The 18,980-nt window shown below is 42.8% G+C and overlaps 1 protein-coding gene across 2 annotated transcripts in view; it reads right to left on the bottom strand.

The window, feature by feature from the left end:
- wdfy3 (WD repeat and FYVE domain containing 3) overlaps window positions 1–18,980 on the bottom strand; it is a 490,874-nt gene that overhangs the window by 18,625 nt on the left and 453,269 nt on the right. For both annotated transcript variants that reach the window (XM_038791772.1, XM_038791773.1), the window contains 7 exons: window positions 18,672–18,819; window positions 17,978–18,132; window positions 16,020–16,178; window positions 14,069–14,248; window positions 10,359–10,541; window positions 6,292–6,394; window positions 1,845–2,192 (listed from right to left, as the gene is read on the bottom strand). In XM_038791772.1, coding sequence (XP_038647700.1) covers window positions 1,845–2,192; window positions 6,292–6,394; window positions 10,359–10,541; window positions 14,069–14,248; window positions 16,020–16,178; window positions 17,978–18,132; window positions 18,672–18,819 — 1,276 coding nt within the window. The remainder of the gene's footprint in view (window positions 1–1,844; window positions 2,193–6,291; window positions 6,395–10,358; window positions 10,542–14,068; window positions 14,249–16,019; window positions 16,179–17,977; window positions 18,133–18,671; window positions 18,820–18,980) is intronic.

The following is an 18,980-nucleotide window of genomic DNA, read 5'->3' as shown; positions in this document are numbered from 1 at the left end:
GAAACGGCGAGCAGCGATTCTCCGAGTGGCCTGTCGCAAAACAGGACACACCATTTGGGGGGGCGGGGAGAATCGTGTGGGGGTGCCAGGGTGGCATGGCGTGATTCGCCCGGCACTCCCGCGATTCTCCCTCCCAGCGTGGGGGTCGGAGAATCGCGCCCAATAACTTTCCTCTTGTCAATCGCCAGGCCTTGCTACAAACTTCAAACATCAGTTCTCTGCAGCTTTGAGGATAGAAGCTTGCTGCATAATGGATTCAATGGAAGTTGTAGACAGTCTTAGGGCTTTGACAAAGAACCACCTAATTACCAAGAATTACCACAATTTAAGAATTAAAGATAAATCTGCAGCTCATTAAACATTTCTTGCTGAATCATTTTCGATTATGGAATCTTAAAATTACAAGTAATCGGAGTCAATTACACTGCTATATCATCATAAATGAACATCTTTCACAAAAAGGGGTAAGAAACTTAGTCTATGCTGAAGAATGATAAACGTCTCAACTGAAGGCAGATTAACATAAAACCATAGGAATTAGGAGCAGAAGTAGGCAGTTCAGCCCTTTGAGCCTGCTCCACCATTCAATCAGGTCATGGCTGATCTCTTCCTGGTCTCAAATCCAAGCTAAATTAGTGTGCTGAATGATGTTTTCTTGACTCATGTTTTGTGTACTTATGGCAGCGATTCTATGAAGTAGTAAAAAAGATATAAACTCTTGGCTTTGAATATTCATCTGAGAACTAGTGTTGAGAATCCATTCATGAGGATGGGCATTTTCCTATAACAAGTTAGAGCAAGGTGCAGTATTACTTACTGGATAACCATTTGATGGAACAATGAAGAATCTTTTGGAAAACAGTGCCATTTGTTTACTCAAGTTGAACATGGCAACATGTTGTCTATTTAAAGAACCGTTTTGTCTCAGAGAAAATGCAGTTAGCAGCTCTAAGAAATTTATATGGCCACTGCTTCATTTGTTGATCTGGACAATTCTGACTTCTTAAAACAGTTTTAAAATTATACATTAATAGTCTCAGAGCAGCAAATGCCAGTATATTATTAATAGTTAACTGCAAAGACAAACATTTGAAATTATGAAAGCAATCTCTATTTATTTTATAATTTAACGTTACAATTAAACTGTCCCTTATTTTACATTGTATTTGAATATTAATACCATATATTGTATTTGTACTCTTTAAGCACACAATACTTTCAGCTTGCTATATTAATACACTGAGTACAAGAACAAAATACATCGTTATACAATTTTTCATTTTGGGCGAATCACTCAAAGGGAAAGAAAAAATAACATTGATATTTAGAAAAAGAAAGAAAGAAAATCGCTTATTGTCACGAGTAGGCTTCAATGAAGTTACTGTGAAAAGCCCCTAGTCGCCACATTCCGGCGCCTGTCCGGGGAGGCTGGTACGGGAATCGAACCGTGCTGCTGGCCTGCTTTAAAAGCCAGCGATTTAGCCCAGTGAGCTAAACCAGCCCCATATTGTCTCATTAACGCATTGTCACAACCAAAGGAAAATTTGAAGACAAATGTTGCAGTGCTCTTGTAGCCTTGACAGACATTTGTTGAGGGAAACAGGAAGGAAATATATCAAAAACTAACTGCTTTAAATGTAGAAACACAAGTTTATCAACTTACTTTGCATATGTTAAAGGTCATTTATACTAATACTCAATAAATAGAGCTTGAATTAAAAACTACACTCAAGATATCCTATCTTTAGCAGAACAGGTCATAAAATGAAGCAAAAATTATGACGAGCTGCTCCTTACTGAAATAAGCTACTGAGTGGAGTACAATGTACAAGTAGTTTGTTTACCTTGTCTTAGCTGGTGATGCCGTTTAATTTCATTCTGCATTGATTGTTGATGGAGTTGGTGATGTTGAATATGACTTTGAACTTGAGGCTGCTGTTGTGTTTGTGACTGCAGTTTAGGCTGGCCTTCTGAGTAATTTACAAAAACAAACCCATCCTTCTCATCCAGGCTGAGTTGATCTGCCCAGCGTTTTGATTCATCCCCATCAACAAACCATGCTGCTCGCCCTGATATGGCCTTTGCTTTATTTGTTGCAGAGCCAGATAGAACTTGCTTGGGTTTTGGATCCTGGATGCTGCTCTGATCCTCCAGGTCCGAATCACTGCTTTCCTCATCCTGGGCATCCCCATCTAAAAGTACAAATATAAATTAAATATTCAATACCGACAGAATTACAGCAACAGGGAAACAACAATCAGAATCCAAACTGTTCTATGGGATTTGTAAGCATATCCAATTTGCCAACAGCTGCAATTTATTTTAATATTACTTCCATACTACAATTTTGATCGACATGGTATTGCACTTTTCAAATACATTTAGAACAGTTTTAACCGACAAGGGGCTTTGATTTTATCAACAGCCAAAAGTGGGAATCTAGAGTTGTCATTTTTGCTGCCTGTTGAAGTTGCCTGTTAAATATTGAGGTCCACAGCTTTGACTGAAACCATCAATCTTTCATAATTACAAAATAGCATTGTGCAACTTTGCATTATGTAAGTAAATGGCAATATTTTGTCAGACGATGACGAGACCAAAATTACAACAGGGTTACCAATTTATTTAGATTTCCAGAAGGCCTTTGACAAGGTGCCGCATAGGAGACTGTTAAATAAGTTAAGAGCCAATGGTGTTCAGGGTAAGATCCTGGCATGGATAGAGGATTGGCTGACTGTCAGAAGGCAGAGAGTGGGGATAAAGGGGTCTTTTTCAGGATGGCAGCGGTGACTGGTGGTGTGTCTCAGGGGTTGGTGCTGGGACCACAGTTTTTCACAATATACGTTAATGATGTGGAAGAAGGAACTGAAGGCACTGTTGCCAAGTTTCCAGATGATACAAAGATCTGTAGAGGGACAGGTAGTTTTGAGGAAGCCGGGGGTCTGCAGAAGGACTTAGACAGGCTAGGAGAGTGGGCAAAGAAGCGTCAAATGGGATACAATGTGGAAAAGTGTCAGGTTATGCACTTTGGAAGGAGGAATGGAGACATGGACTATTTTCTAAATGGGGAAATGCTTAGGAAATCAGAAGCACAAAGGGACTTGGGAGTCCTTGTTCAAGATTCTCTTCAGGTTAACGTGCAGGTTGAGTCGCCAGTTAGGAAGGCAAATGCAATTTGTTATGGGCCAGGGTTTAGAGAACCCAAAGTGTATCATTCAGTTCACCAGACCCACAACTTTTGATAGATTGTGGTATGGGAGCACACAGTCCACTCTGCAGGTGTGGTACAGCAGAAACCGAAAAGTATTTTTTAAGCAAAACAATGTTTATTCTATGAACTCAAGTTAACCTTTTTAAAACATAGTGAACATCTTAGCAACCATTAATTCATATACAACCCCCAAAGAATACAACACTAAGTAATCCTTAATAAATTCCCAAACAACATCCAGAAGACAAAAGAAACACCTTTTAACAGAAGCACATCAGGTTTAAATTCACTACTGAGAACATTTATAATTTTGAATTCACCAAATGATCAAGAGACAGTCTTTTCATGGCAGAGAGAAGAACAGTACACCTGCTTTGTCTGGTTTCAACTCCAACACTGACAACGAAACCAAAAAGACACAGATACACCCAAGCTTTTCTCAAAGTGAAGCTAAAAAGCAGAGCCAGAGCTCAGCTACACCCAGACTCTGACATCACTGCATTAACATGAGCAGCCAAACATTTCTTAAGGTGACATTCTCATGACAAATGCTAACATTCATGTGGAGAAGGCTAGAATACAATACCAGGGATGTACTCTGAGGCTGTATAAGGCTCTGGTCAGACCCCATTTGAAGTATTGTAAGCAGTTTTGGGCCGTATCTAAGAATGCATGTGCTGGCCTTGGAAAGGGTCCAGAGGAGGTTCACAAGAACGATCCCACGATGAAGAGCTTGTCGTAAGAGGGACGGTTGAGGACTCTGGGTTTGTACTTGTTCGAGTTTAGAAGGATGAGGGGGAGATCCTATTGAAATTCTCAGGATACTGCGAAGCCTGGATAGAGTGGACGTGGAGAGGATGTTTCCACTTGTAGGAAAAACCAGAAGCAGAGGACACCATCTCAGATTGAGGGGGCGATCCTTCAAAACAGAGATGAGTAGGAATTTCGTCAGACAGAGGGTAGTGAATCTGTGGAACACTTTGCCACATAAGGCTGTGGAGGCCAAATCACTCAGTGTTTTTAAAACAGAGATAGATAGGTTCTTGATTAAGGGGTCAGGGGTTATGGGGAGAAAACAGGAGAATGGGGATGCGAAACATATCAGCCATGATTGAATGGCGGAGCAGACTCGATGGGCCAAGTGGCCTAATTATGTTCCTGTCTTGTGGCCTTATGGAAAGATAAGGGGCTGGATTATTCCAAAATGGGGTTACGTTCCTGGCGTAAAAACACAGGCATTGCACTCCCGAGTTTCCAGAAACAAATACCAGGATTCACTTACGTTCAGGGGGCTAACGGGGACCCAGAGTGATTCATGCAGCTTCGGCGGTGGATACGGCCCCACGCACTTCCAGTTTCGGGGTCCGTGCATGTGCAGTGACGGTCACGCCGGGCGCCATGGCCGGCTCGGAAAGCGGACCCACACAAAGCAACTAGGCCCCCCGATCGGCCACGCACCCCTGCATCGGACCAGCCTGATCTGTGCCCTGGCTGCCCATAAGGCCCCCCCCGGTGCCCGATCCCCCCGCCCCCCCCCCACCAGACTGAGTCCGCAGCTGCCACACGAGTGTCCCGACCAGCCATACCATGTTAGTTCCACGCCGTCGGGAACTCGGCCAGCCGGTAGCGGAGTATTGCTGGGCGGGCCTCTAGCAATAGTCCCCCAGCCGCACGGCATAATTCGCGGATATTCGGTGCCCGGAGAATCGCCGGAGCGGCCCGATTCCGTCACGAAAGTTGATTCTCAGCCCCCGTGCCTAATGTGATTTTGGCGCGGGTCTGCGGAGATGCCAGCCCAAGGATTTTACTCAATAACTACTCAAGTTAAAGGCAATGCATTCCTGCATGCAAGTTTTGAAAGCATTCAAGTTTGAAGATTCCTGAAATAGAACGTTCAAGTCCAGAAAGCCTGGAACAAAGTTTCCCATCAATTCATAAAAATGCACTATGGCGTAGATATTTGGTTCATCTTACATCGTTAACAGAAAAGTGCAAGTTCTTCTTGCACTGAGTTCTTACGATCAAACATACAAAAACATATGCTAATTGCACTAACACTTCATTAGAACACTTTAATTCACAGGCACTGAGACCTTTGACCTCATACCCTGGTGGGCTTTCCAGGGTCAGGCAGAAACTCTCTCAATTACCTGCAAATAAGGAGCACTCGTACTAATATCTGGAGCAGTCACCATAGAACCAAGCCAGGCACTGGGAATAAGGGCTGGGCCTGGCATATCACTGCAGGTCATGGACAAGACCTTGGACCGGAGGTGGTTCTCATGTCCCTTTCTGAGTTAGCTTGCACCTGTTAGACATACCCAAGTCAACTGTATGTTGAGCCTCTTTGTGGTTGTGGAAACTCCCTGTTGCAGGGAGTTCCTGTGTCTGCCTCCACAAGGCTGTTCAGGAAAAGTTGTCACGCAGGTACGGTGGAAGCACACTGAAACAGCTAAGGATTTTTCAGCACTTAAGTACACAAACTTTCAGTTTCCAATTCAATCAGCAAATTAGACATATCAACTTTACCTGGTCTGGTCTACATGTGACTCCAGACCTACAGCAATGTGGCTGACTCTTAAAAGCCCTCTGAAATGGCCTAGCAAGCCACTCAGTTGTACTCAATGGCTACATTAGTGTAACAAATTTCTTGCACAGCTTTCTGGAAATTCATGTCAATGACATCCACCATATCTCCTACCTTTGCCAGCACCGTCATCCTCTTCGAATCTCAAAGTACTTTTCTTGTGCATACCTATAGCAGTTAAGGCTGCTCCTGATGATGGGAGTATTGGAACCAAGTGCGAACGGGAGGTCACGTAACTAAAACAGCAGCATGATGCTATTTTTTACCCCTCCTGTGTAACCCTTGATTGCCCGTGGATGTTGAATAAATCAGGACGAATACATGCATCATTCTTCAGTAACTAATCTGTAATTTCTTCCGCAGTTCAAAAAGTCTAAAGGTAAGCCATGAAAAATGAAGCCAGGATTTCCAGTAATGTTATATATTTCATTCTGCTCCTAGGGTAAAATATCAAAGCAAATCTCCCTACAGCTCGGTACCACACGTTTCTCACCTATTTGTGCATCTGCAGAAGATTCATGAATGTTTTCTGGAAGTTTGATAGGCTCTTCTGGAACTGGGGTTTCTGGTACCTGCAGAAACTCCATTCTCCAAAACTACAGAAAGAAGAATATGTAGATTAACAAAGACCAATAAGAAAACAAAACAGCAGTAAACAATTCATTAAGAAGCCTTCATAATGGGCAGCATGGTAGCGTTGTGGATAGCATAATTGCTTCACAGCTCCAGGGTCCCAGGTTCAATTCCGGCTTGGGTCACTGTCTGTGCGGAGTCTGCACATCCTCCCCGTGTGTGCGTGGGTTTCATCCGGGTGCTCCGGTTTCCTCCCACAGTCCAAAGATGTGCAGGTTAGGTGGATTGGCCATGATAAATTGCCCTTAGTGTCCAAAATTGCCCTTACTGTTGGGTTGGGTTACTGGGTTATGGGGATAGGGTGGAGGTGTTAACCTTGGGTAGGGTGCTCTTTCCAGGAGCCGGTGCAGACTCGATGGGTCAAATGGCCTCCTTCTGCAATGTAAATTCTATGATTCTATGTGCCTTTATTCCCCCCCACCCCAAGAGTTAAAAGTCTAAAATAAAGGGGAAACCAAAAAATATCTTGAGCAAATGCCTGCAAAGAGTTTCTAAATATATTCAATGCACTGCAAAAATAAGGAATCTGCAATTCTCATAGAGAACAATTTAAATCACTGCCTCAGACGCAGTAAAATCTCATATTTTGCATGATCTGGCAGGTAGGAGTAGAAGCAAAAATATGTATTCAAAATGCAGCTCAATATTATTGAGGGAGAATTGGGATCCTAGATGGTGGAGGTTTAATGGGTCACATGGCCATTTATTGTCATTGATTTTTATCAAAACCCATGAATAGATTTGCAGAGAAAAGGAAATCACGGTCAAAGGGACCTTGATTATTTGCTACAATGCATCTTTTAGATTGTACCTACTGCAAGACGATTTGGCCGATGGCACTCCTCAGGAATCTGTGTTGGTACATCTCGTTTTCCATATACATATTAATAATATGGACAGAGAGGAATTGTCAAGATTTCCTTATGAAATACGGCAAATTGTGAGTAAGAATCCAAGAGATGGCAGGATTTGCACACGTTAGTGCAGTGAGCAGATATATAGCATAAGCAATTTAACTGGTAAATGTGAAATACAATGCTTAAGAAAAGGGGGCTGAAACTGGAAAGATAACTTGTATAGTAATATTGTCCATGGAGTGGAAGAAGAGAGAATTAGGGAACAGGCAGACATATTGTTAGAAGAATTTTTTTTTGGAGATTGGGGGGGGGGGGGGGGAAGAAACATTTTATCCTCTTAAATGGTTGCATTCTTGGACACGCGCATCTCTATCAAGGATGGACACCTTAGTACTTCACTCCACTGCAAGCCCACGGATAACCTCACAATGTTTCACATCTCCAGATTCCAATCTAAACACGTTAAAGAAGCCATCTCCTGCGGACAAGCCTTCTGTATGCAGAGGATCTGCTCGGACGAGAAGTACTGCGACAGACACCTTCAGAAGCTGAAAGACGCCCTCGTAAGAACGGGAAATAGCGCTCGACTCATTGATCAACAGTTCCGACGTGCCACAGCGAAAAACTGCACCAACCTCCTCAAAAGACGAACACAGGATACGACCGAAAGAATACCCTTTGTTGGCTGGTACTTCCCCGGAGCGGAGAAACGACAACATCTTCTTCAACACGTCATCAATGCCGACGAACATCTCACCAAGGCCATCCCACACCTCCACTACTTGCCTTCAACAACCGCGTAACATCAAACAGACCATTGTTCGCAGCAAACGACCTAGCCTTCAGAACAGCGACCACAACACCACACAATGCTGCCATGGCAAGCCCTGTAAACATGCCGGATCATTGACATGGACACTACCACCACACGAGAACACCACCCACCAGGTACACGGTACATATTCATGCAACTTGGCCAACGTCTACCTGATACACTGTCCAGTCGGAAAACACTTCAGCAGTCAAGGATATTCAGCCTCCGTCCTTCAGGTAAACATTCTCCAAAGTGGCTTTCAAGGCACACGACAACGCAGAATCGCCGAGCAGAAACTGGTAGCCAAGTTTCGCACACATGAGGACAGCCTCAACCGGGATCTCGGGTTCATGTCATATTGCATGTAACCCCCACCATACTGTCTGGGTTTGCAGAATCCTACAAACTGTCCTGGCTTGAGTGAATTTACACCTCTATTACCTGTGATTATCACTCACACTGCTTGTTCGTGTAAAGACTCACATGCCAACCATTCTTCACATTCCAATCTGTAATTATCTTGCAATTGCATCTCTCCTCATACCCTACAGTGCAGGAGGCCATTTGGCCCATTAAGTCTGCTCCGGCCCTTGGAAAGAGTATCTTTCTTAAGCCAACACCCCACCCTATCCCCTTAACCCAGTAACCATACCTAACCTTTGGACACGAAGGGACAATTTAGCATGGCCAATCCAACTATCCTGCGCATCTTTGGACTATGGGAGGAAACCAGAGCACCCGAAGGAAACCCATGCAGACATGGGAAAACGAGCAAACTGCACCACAGACAGTCACCCGAGGCCAGAATTGAACCCGGGTCCCTGGCGATGATAGGCAGCAATGCTAAGCACTCTGCCGCCATGCAGCCCTATATATGCTGGAATTATAAACCTGCCTCCACTTCACCTGATGAAGGAACAGTGCTCTGAAAGTTTGTGATGTCAAATTAACCTGTTGGACTTTAATCTGGTGTTGTAAGACTTCTTACTGTGCCAACCCAAGTCCAATGCTGCATCTCCACATAATGGCCCCTTAAATGGAATTGCAGAGCCTGGAGGTTCCTCCAGCAATGCAGCACTCCCTCAGTACTGCAGTGGAGCAGAATAGATTTTTGTGTTCACGTTTCTGGAATGTGATTTGAACCCAGAAGCTTTTGACTCAGAGAGTTATCCACTATACCAATAAACAATTGTGTAAACTGCATGTCATCCAGCACAAGATAAAGATAGTTGAGGGCAGCCAGTCGGTTCTCTCATTATGTCACTTACCTGGATAGTGAAAATGAAAACATTCGCAGTTCTAAGTTTGAGGTTTATTATATTTACGAAGTGCCTGATCAGCACATCATTACAATCACTCTTTGTCTGAAGATATTCCTATTTCATCTGTCCGATATTGTTCTTTTTCCAATTTTAACTATGTCACCTTGTTCCAGAATCTGGCACGCCATGAAATAGTATCTGGAATTACCCTGCTCATTAAATGCCCATTCTTTTAGAAGATCCCTCCTTGGTCACCTATTTTCAAGCCCGAAAAGCCCCAGATTATCTAGCCTTTTCCTGTGGCTCTATCCTTTGACCACTCCCACCCAGAGATTGACCTGAGGATCTTCACTGCACTGGCTCTAGGATTTTCATGTTCACCTTATGACAAAACCTGATCACTTTGCTCGAAGTTAGTTTGACCATGAAAGGACAGTTTTAGCATGGCATTTCCAAATTTACACAAAACTGATTTCATTGTCCCTTAACCTTCAATATTCCAGTTTGTGTACTCAAGCTTTTGCTAATTGCTTAATTTTATACTATAATGTCCCTGTGAAACACCTTGAGACTTTTATTGTGTTAAAGGACTATATGCTATTGTTGTATTGTAACCTTTGGAGTCCAGCTATCATTCTGGTAAATTTATGTTGCAATCCTTCCAAGGTCAATATATCCTTCCTAAATTGCAGTGCTCAAGTCTAAATATAGTATGTGTGGTCTAACTAAGGGTTCAGATAATTGTAAGCATGAGTTCTACCCCTATGTATCCTAATCCTCTAAAATATAAAGGCCAACATTCTATTAGCCTTTTTTATTTTAGATAGGAACTAAAATACTAAACATTACAGAACATACTTTAGATATAGGACAGAAATAAATGTAAAGCTTTGTAAGTTTCCATGTGCCCTCTCTCCAAGATATTCATGTAAGACAGATAGAATGATTATCAATAATCTTTCTGCTCTGGAGCAAAGGAGAATACAGTACTTACCCTGACGACACCATCTGAATGCCCTGTGACTATAACATTCTGTGTGTCCCACTCGTTCATCTCAGATACACAACAGCACAGGATCTGTTGACTGCGTCCCGTAAATGTATTTACATTCACCACTGGGTTTCCATTGATGTTCCAAACATGAATATACGTGCCAGCACAAGATACAATGTCCCCCTGTTGAAAATTGTGTGAAATCGACAAGACTTTAGTAAACATGGAGAGACATATTACATTACCAGGCATTGGGACCAGTTCTGGGGGAGGTAGGGCCAGTGCAAACTGGATGGGTTACACCTGGGCAGGACCAGGACTGATGCCCTTGGGGAGGGGGTATTTGTTGGAGCATTGGGAGAGATTTTAAACTAATATGGCAGGAGGATAGGGACCTTTGTAAGGATTCAGAGCAGATGGAATCAAGAACAAAAAAAAAGGCAGCAAGGAGAATAAGAAAAGTGATAGGCAGAGAAATCAAGGGCCAGAATCAGATAAGGACACAGTAAAAAATAGTAGGGACGGGACAAGGAACAAGGAAGGGGCATCATGGTAGCAGAGTGGTTAGCACAGTTGCTTCAGAGTTACAGGGTCCCAAGGTTTGATTCTCGCTTGGGTCACTGTCTATGAGGAGCCTGCATGTTCTCCCCATGTCTGCATGAGATTCCTCCGGGTGCTCCGGTTTCCTCCCAGAAGTCCTGAAAGACGTGCTATTAGGTGAATTGGACATTCTGAATTCTCCCAGTATACCTGAACAGGCGCCGGAATGTGGCGACTAGGGGCTTTTCACAGTAACTTCATTTCAGTGTTAATGTAAGCCTACTTGTGACAATAAAGATTATTATATTGTATTAAAAGGACTAGCTTTAAAGTTTTGCACCCAAATCATAAAACCCATGCAGAGCAGGAGGAGGCCATTTGGCCCATCGAGTCTGCACCGACTCTCCGAAAAAGTACGCAGCCTAGGCCCACTCCCCCACCCCATCCCCATAATCCCACCTAACTACTGGACACTAAGAGTCCAGAATTTATCATGGTCAACCCACCTAACCTGCACATCTTTAGACTGTGGGAGGAAAACGGAGCACCCGGAGGAAACCCACGCACACACGGGGAGGATGTGCAGACTCCGCACAAACAGTGACCCAAGCCGGAATCGAACCTGGGACCCTGGAGCTGTGAAGCAATTGTGCTATCCACAATGCTACCGTGCTGCCCCATTAAAACTGACTGTAAAAGTTTCTGACTGTAGGTGTGGAAAAAGATTGACAAAAACATATGTAGGCCTCTTGCAGTCAGAAGTGGGGGAATTCATAATGGGGAAAGAAATGGCTGAGGAACTACATTTGTACTTGCTTCTGTCTTCACAAAGGAATACATGAATAGTGGATTGGAAGTTCTGAGAAATACAAGTTTTAGCGAGGAGCTGAAGAACTCAGTATTAGTAGAGAAATCTTTGGGGAAATCAATAGGATTGAAGACGGATAAATCTCCAGGATTTGATAAAGCTTCATCCCAGAGAAATTAAGGAAGTGGCCCTAGAAATAATAGATTTATTCATTAGTGGTCATTTCCCAAAATTCTTTGGACTCTGGAATGTCCAGGGCAGCACGGTAACACAGTGCTTAGCACTGTGGCTTCACAGCACCAGGGTTCTGGGTTTGATTCCTGCTTGAGTCACTGTCTGTGAGGAGCCTGCATGTTCACCCCGTGTCTGCGTGGGTTTCCTCTGGGTGCTCTGGTTTCCTCCCACAAGTCCCAAAAAAGACATGCATGTTAGGTGAATTGGACATTCAGTAACTTCATTGCAGTGTTAATGTAAGCCTACTTGTGATAATAAAATATTTTTAAAAATGATTCCCACAGATTGGAGGATGGCTAATATAAGCCCGCTATTCAAAAAGGGAGGTAGAGAAAACAGGAAACTATAGGCCAGTGAGCCTAACGTCGGTCGTAGGGATGTTGCTAGAGTCCATTATCAAGGATTTCATAGAACAGTACTTGGAAAGCAGTGGGAGAATCAGATAACGTCAGCCGGGATTTACAAAAGGGAAATCATGCTTGACAAATCTACTAGAATTCTTTGAACATGTAACTGATAGAGTTGACCAGGGAGAACCGGTGGATGTGGTTTCTTTAGAATTTCAGAAGGCATTCTAAAAGGTCTCACATAGCAGATTACTATGTAAAGTAAAAAAGCATGGGATTGCGGGTAGTGTCTGGAGATAGATAGAAAGCTGGTTAGCAGACAGGAAGTAAAGTATTGGAATACATGGATCTTCTTTCCATTGGCAGGCAGTGACTAGTGGGATTTGTGCCAGGGCCCCAACTGCTCACTTTCCATATTAATGATTTGGACGAGGGAACTAAATGTATTATTTGCAAATTTTCAGATTATACAAAGTTGGGTGGGAGGATGCAGAGATGCAGGAGGATGCAGAGATACTTCAGTTTGATTTGAGTGAGAGGGTATATGCATAGCAGACGCAGTATAATGTGGATAAATGTGAGGTTATCCACTTTGTTGAAAAAAATAGAATGGCATATCATTATTTGAATGGGTGTAAATTAAGAGTTGGATGCTTGCTGTCCTTCTGCATCAGTCACTGAAAGTAAGAGCGCAGGCACATCAGGCAGTAAAGATGGCAAATGGCATGTTCGCCTTGATAGCGAGAGGATTTGAGTACAGGATTACTGCAGTTGTATAGGGCGGTGGTGACGCCACACCTGGAGTATTGTGTGCAATTTTGATGTCCTTATCTAAGGAAGGATGTTCTTGCCATAGAGGGAGTTTAGCAAAGGTTTACCAGGCTGATTCCTGGGATGACGGGACTGTCATACGAGGAGAGCCTAAATCAGTTAGGATTATATTCATTGGAGTTTAGAAGAGTGAGAAGGGACCTCACAGAAACTTCTAACAGGATTAGACAGGGGCGACTTAAAAGGAATGTTCCCCTAGATAGGGGAGTCCAGAACTAGGGGAGTCCAGAACTAGGGGACATAATTTGAGGATAAGGGGTAAACCTGAGGTGAGGAGAAATTTCTTCACCGAGAGAGTGATGGAACTTTGGAATTCTACCAGAGGAAGCCGTTGAGGCCAAAACATTGTGATTTCAAGAAGGAATTAGATCTAGCTCTTGGGGCTGAAAAGGGTCAAGGGATATGGAGAAGGCGGGGGGGGCGACAAGATCAGGATATTGAATTTGATCATCAGCCATGATCACAATGAATAGTGGAGTGGGCTTGAAGGCTGAATGGCCTCTTCCTGCTTCTATTTTCTACACATGTATTTTAACTAGAAAATAGAAATGGATTCAAATGCTCTAAATAACACTAACCATTCATTATTTGTTACATAATATTTTCAAAGCTAACTCAGGCTAGTCAATAAACGTTGGCAATATCAATAATGCAATATCCTCAGAATGAAATAAAAAAAACTTCACAAAATAGGAGACAAACTTCCTTCACTGAGACCAGTGTTATGAATATTTTTCATTCATGCAGACAAATCTCTAAATTTTGAATTATCAGATGTGAATTTAACGATCTTCTTTACCGTAGCCAAATTCGAATTTAAGGTTTTTATTTCATTATGCAATCAGAAAGCATTGCACAAGGACATCTAATATACATTAAACTTGAAGTTCCTTATTGCCAACCACAACTTGTAGTATTCAAAGGACGTTGAGATGAAATCCAGTACTTACTGTTAACTCGTTAATGCACAAAGCAGACACTGGTGCTCTGTGGCCTCGAAGTTGTGTGACAAAAGATAGTTTATTCAAATCCCAAATAATACATGTCCGATCTCGTGACCCACTAACAATTATGTGATAGGCTGATGAAGCAGTCAAACAAGTGACTGCGTCTGTATGCCCATGGAGTGCCTAAAATAGAGAAAAATTGGACATAATTGGTATTATTTAAACTTACTATAACTGAATTCTAAAGGTTTGCAACAAAAACGAAATACAACAAATGCTGGAAATTTTAAATTAAAAAGTGAAAATGCTGGAATAATTCAGCAGTTTAGGCTGCATTGGTGGAGAGAAACAACTATGTTTCAGGTTGTCAGCCTTTCATCAGTACTCAGTTCTGATTAAATGTAGTTGTAATTTTTGTAAAACTCACAAATAAAGAAGTTAGGGCATTGTCCGTGATGCAGTGACATAGGATGAGAGTTCGAAAGCAGGAGTTGCAACCTCTGCTTCTGATGCCCACTCTACTATGTTAGAAAAATTCCACAGACCCCCCCCCATAACCAACGTATTTCTTTCTGTATAAAAAATATACTAAGTTTGAGGAAACATTTTGACACATTGCTGTTTAGGGCCAGATTAACTTAAGGTAGCAGGCAATTTCGGACATAACCAACATAATGCATGGTGTTGGGGCATTCAACAAGTTCTTTCCAGAATGTGAACATTTCAGAATGATTGCAATATTTAGAAACATATTTTTGAAAGAGTAAAACTATCCTTAATATTTATAAAGTTGCTAAATCTATTTATTGCACAGATGATTTTAAATCTAATCATGCTAACTCAACCTCCTTATTCAATGTCTAGAAATTAAATACAATTTTATTTTTCTCCTACCATCAAGTGCCTATGACCTGAACCAAGCACTAAACTCCAGAATTAATAGCCCCCACTGAACTGAGGGGGAAAAGCAGAAATTGTCCTTTGGTGACTCTATTGTTACTGTTGGTTATTTATTATTCACTGACTGCTGCTCCTTACTCAGTTCAGAGAATCTGGTATCCTTTTGATTGTGGTGGTGATAACCTCAAGATAATTCCTGTAGGCCCAGCCCTGGTATTTTCTTTCTCTCTGCATGAATACCTTGCTCCATTTTGTTTAAAGCACAAGGCACATTGAGGGGGCAAGATGCAGGCGGTGAGGTGCCCGGGTGCAGAAGGCAGAGGGTCCGGGTGCGAGAAGCAGAGGGTGGGGGATGAGGCAGAAGGTTGGCGGACAGTTGGAGGGGAAGTCAAGAGTGTCGGTGTTGTGCTTTTTGGTTTGTGGTGGAGGGGAAAATTCAAAGAATTGGCGGAGAGAATGTGTCGGTGTCAGGGAATGAGTGGGGAATCGGGGCTGCAGATGTATAGTTACCCAGGAATGAGGCGTGGTTTTTCTGTAACATTTCCTGGTAGCGATCCAGGTAAGCAAGTTGGAACTTTCCAAACTCTGACTGACTCAGAGTTACGGATTCCGGATGCAGAAGAATTGCCCTGCAGGTGCTGAAATTTCTAGGGTAATTCCCATGGAGTACTTGTGTTGTGATTTGAGGGGCCCAGTAGTGCATCTTCCAGGATATATCTGGAGATCCAGGGCCACCTGAGACCAGAAGATCTGGGCATCCACCTTTTTAAGACTCCAGATTTTCCTTTCAGTTCCCAGTGAGCAGTTACTAATAATCATTGGACACGGATTAACAAATCAGCACAAACTATCGTTACCCCATGTTGTGTCCAGAGACTGTAAAAAACAACCCAATTACCCATGCACAGAATATACTGGAAAGAATTCTCCCAAAGTAACACACCACTTTCACACATCATAGACACAGGAAATGACAGACATTTCCTCTATGGTAGTGACTTATTTACTTCACTTTTACAAGACAAAACACACAATACTTGATGAACTGAGTCACCTGCTTTAGGGTCAGAGCTTTAGCTTTTTCCTTGGAGATACCCATCTCCCAAACACAGATTGTCGTACTTGTTCCTCCAGAAACAACCAATTTAGGATTGGGACAAATTGTGCAGAAAATTTGTCCCCATTCACTCAGGCATTCATATACTATCAAGGCCTATAAAGAAAATAGGAATTATACAACTTTAGGTAAAAGCACATCATTCCATATTTTAAACACAAATGCAAATCTCAAATTAAAACATAGCGATGTCTACTGTTGAAAAAACCTCTCAATCCGCAATATCATTAAACACAGAACAGGAAGCATCCTTGGTTCAGTGACAGCACTCTCACCCGAGTCCTGAAGTTATGACTTTAAGCCCCACTTCGGAACTTGAGCACATAGGCCAAGCTGATATTTCAGTGAGGGAATGCTGCATTATGGAGGTATGGTTGAGGGCTTCTCTGCCCCCCAAAGTGTCCCATGGTACTTTTTAAAGAATAGACAGTGTCCCTCCCAGTGTCCTAGCCAGCCTTTCTCCCTCATTTAACATCACTAAAGCATAGGAACATTGGAACAGATGTTCATGGCTGATCTGGTTCTGGTCTCGACTCCACTTTCCTGTCTGCTCCCCATAACTCTTGATTGTCAAATCAAAAATCTGTCGAACTCAACCTTGAATAAATTTAAAGACCTAGAGCGGGATTCCCTAATCCCGCGGCAGTGTCCACGCCGTCGTAAACGCCGTCACGTTTTACAACGGTGTGAACAGGCCGTCCCACGACTAATTCTGGCCCCGTGTCCGCATGGGTTCCTTCCGGGTGCTCTGGTTTCCTCCCACATTCCAAAGAAATGCAGGTTAGGTGAATTGGCCATGATAAATTGCCTCTTAAGTGTCCAAAAATGTGTAGGTTAGGTGGGGCTCTGGAGGGGGGGGGGAGAGAATTAGGGTGCTGTATCAGAGGATCGGTGCAGATTTGATGGGCCGAATGGCCTCCTGCACTGCAGCAATTTTAATTCGCTTTAGGTAAATCACTTCATCCAAGATCCAAAGAGTTTGAACTTTGGGGCGACAATCATTATCTTGAATAGCAGTTGAATTTTCTGTGAAGTCATTGGTGGCACAGTGGTTAGCACTGTTACATCACAGCACCAAGGACATGGGGTTTGATTCCCGGCTTGGGTCACTGTCGGTCCCGAGTCTGCACGTTCCCCCAGTGTCTGCGTGGGTTTCCTCCGGGTGCTCCTGTTTCTTCCTCCAAGTCCCAAAAGGCGTATTTGTTAGGTGAATTGGACATTCTGATTTCCCCCACTGTGTTCGCGACAGGCGCTGGAGTGTGGAGAATAGGGTATTTTTGCAGTTACTTGATTGCAATGTTAATGTAAGCCTACTTTGGGCAGCACGGTAACAAAAGTGGATAGCACTGTGGCTTCACAGCGCCAGGGTCCCAGGTTCGATTCCCTGCTGGGTCACTGTCTGTGCGGAGTTTGCACGTTCTCCCCGTCTGCGTGGGTTTCCTCCGGGTGCTCCGGTTTCCTCCCACAGTCCAAAGACGTGCAGGTTAGGTGGATTGGCCGTGCTAAATTTCCCTTCGTGTCCAAAAAGGTTAGGAGGGGTTATTGGGTTACAGGGATAGGGTGGAGGTGAGGGCTTAACGTGGGTTTGTGCAGACTCGATGGGCCGAATGGCCTCCTTCTGCACTGTATGTTCTATGTACTCTATGTACTTGTGATGCTAATAAAGATTATTATTGTTTGTGGCATGATCACAACTGTTTATTTTCTGTAGATTTCAAAATACAGAAATATGCATCAAAGAAATTGGGAATCTTTAAAGAACTCAGATTGAAAAGACAACAGGTCCAAAACACTTGGAAAAGAATAATCCATTTCACAAAGGTTTTGTCCAACACAACTATATTTTCCATATCCTGGAGAATAATGCTGCGTTTAATAAAATCCTGGTTACATACCTTATCGGATTCGTAATTTGCAACTCTGCAACTGAGATCCGCATATCCCCATGCAAATGTTTTGTTCCAATTGGGAGGAATCAGCACTTTGTTTTGTTCTACTCCTAGAACACCTTTATCTGTGAAAATGATCTGTCCCACTGGTTCCTTGAGCTCTGTGGAAAAAAATGTTTATTAGGAGAGTTTTTTTAAGCTTGTCAGCATAATGTATTACTGCTTGGCATTAGACATGGAGAAAGATCTGGGACCTGAAGGGTTAACGGAGTACAGTACCATCCAGACAGTGAAGAAGCACATGACCTAGAGTAAGGCCAGTCTAGAGATGGGTAGCAACATATAAGGACCCAGTATGAGGTACTCTCCATACTGTTACCCTCCATTGTAAATATGTTCATAGTTCCATAAAGACTTCTTTGTAACGTCAAAAGGCTGCTTCATATGTCCAAGCAGAACACATTCTGAGTAGTGATAACAGAATCAGTACTGATGCCATTGGGCTCAGGCATTTAAAAATAAATTGGAAACTTTGCAAAGGACAATGCTAGACGACAGCTCATCAGTGATCATATCTAAAATACAATTAGAGTTTCTTTCAACAGAAATACACAACTAGCTATAATAAAAACAGAAAATGCTGGATAAACGCAACACTACTGCTGGCTACTCTTAACAAACAATTTCTAGCAGCTGTCACCTTTAACAGGTGTCAAAGATGGCCTGAGATTATCCAAATGATGGAAGAAGATCTTGTCAGTGGCACAGCTCAGAGAAATTGGTACACCCGAAGATTCTCCATTGTTCCGGCTACGGGTTCGTTTTGGTGGATGAGGCTTTTTAAATAGCTGTAAGAAATGACCAGAAATGTATTTAAATACAAAAAAAAACATTTTATTTAATCAATGCAATGTTCTATGCCTTTTTTGCATTTCTAGCTGCGGATTATTTTGGGGCTCAAATATTTAGAAGACTCTCAGGGGTGATTTCCAATTTCCAGAATTTGAGA

The sequence above is a fragment of the Scyliorhinus canicula genome, chromosome 3, assembly GCF_902713615.1.
Source record: "Scyliorhinus canicula chromosome 3, sScyCan1.1, whole genome shotgun sequence".
In the NCBI taxonomy this organism is placed as follows: Eukaryota; Metazoa; Chordata; class Chondrichthyes; order Carcharhiniformes; family Scyliorhinidae; genus Scyliorhinus; species Scyliorhinus canicula.
The sequence above is the reverse complement of the archived record's forward strand: the minus strand, read 5'-3'. Positions and strand labels throughout refer to the sequence as shown.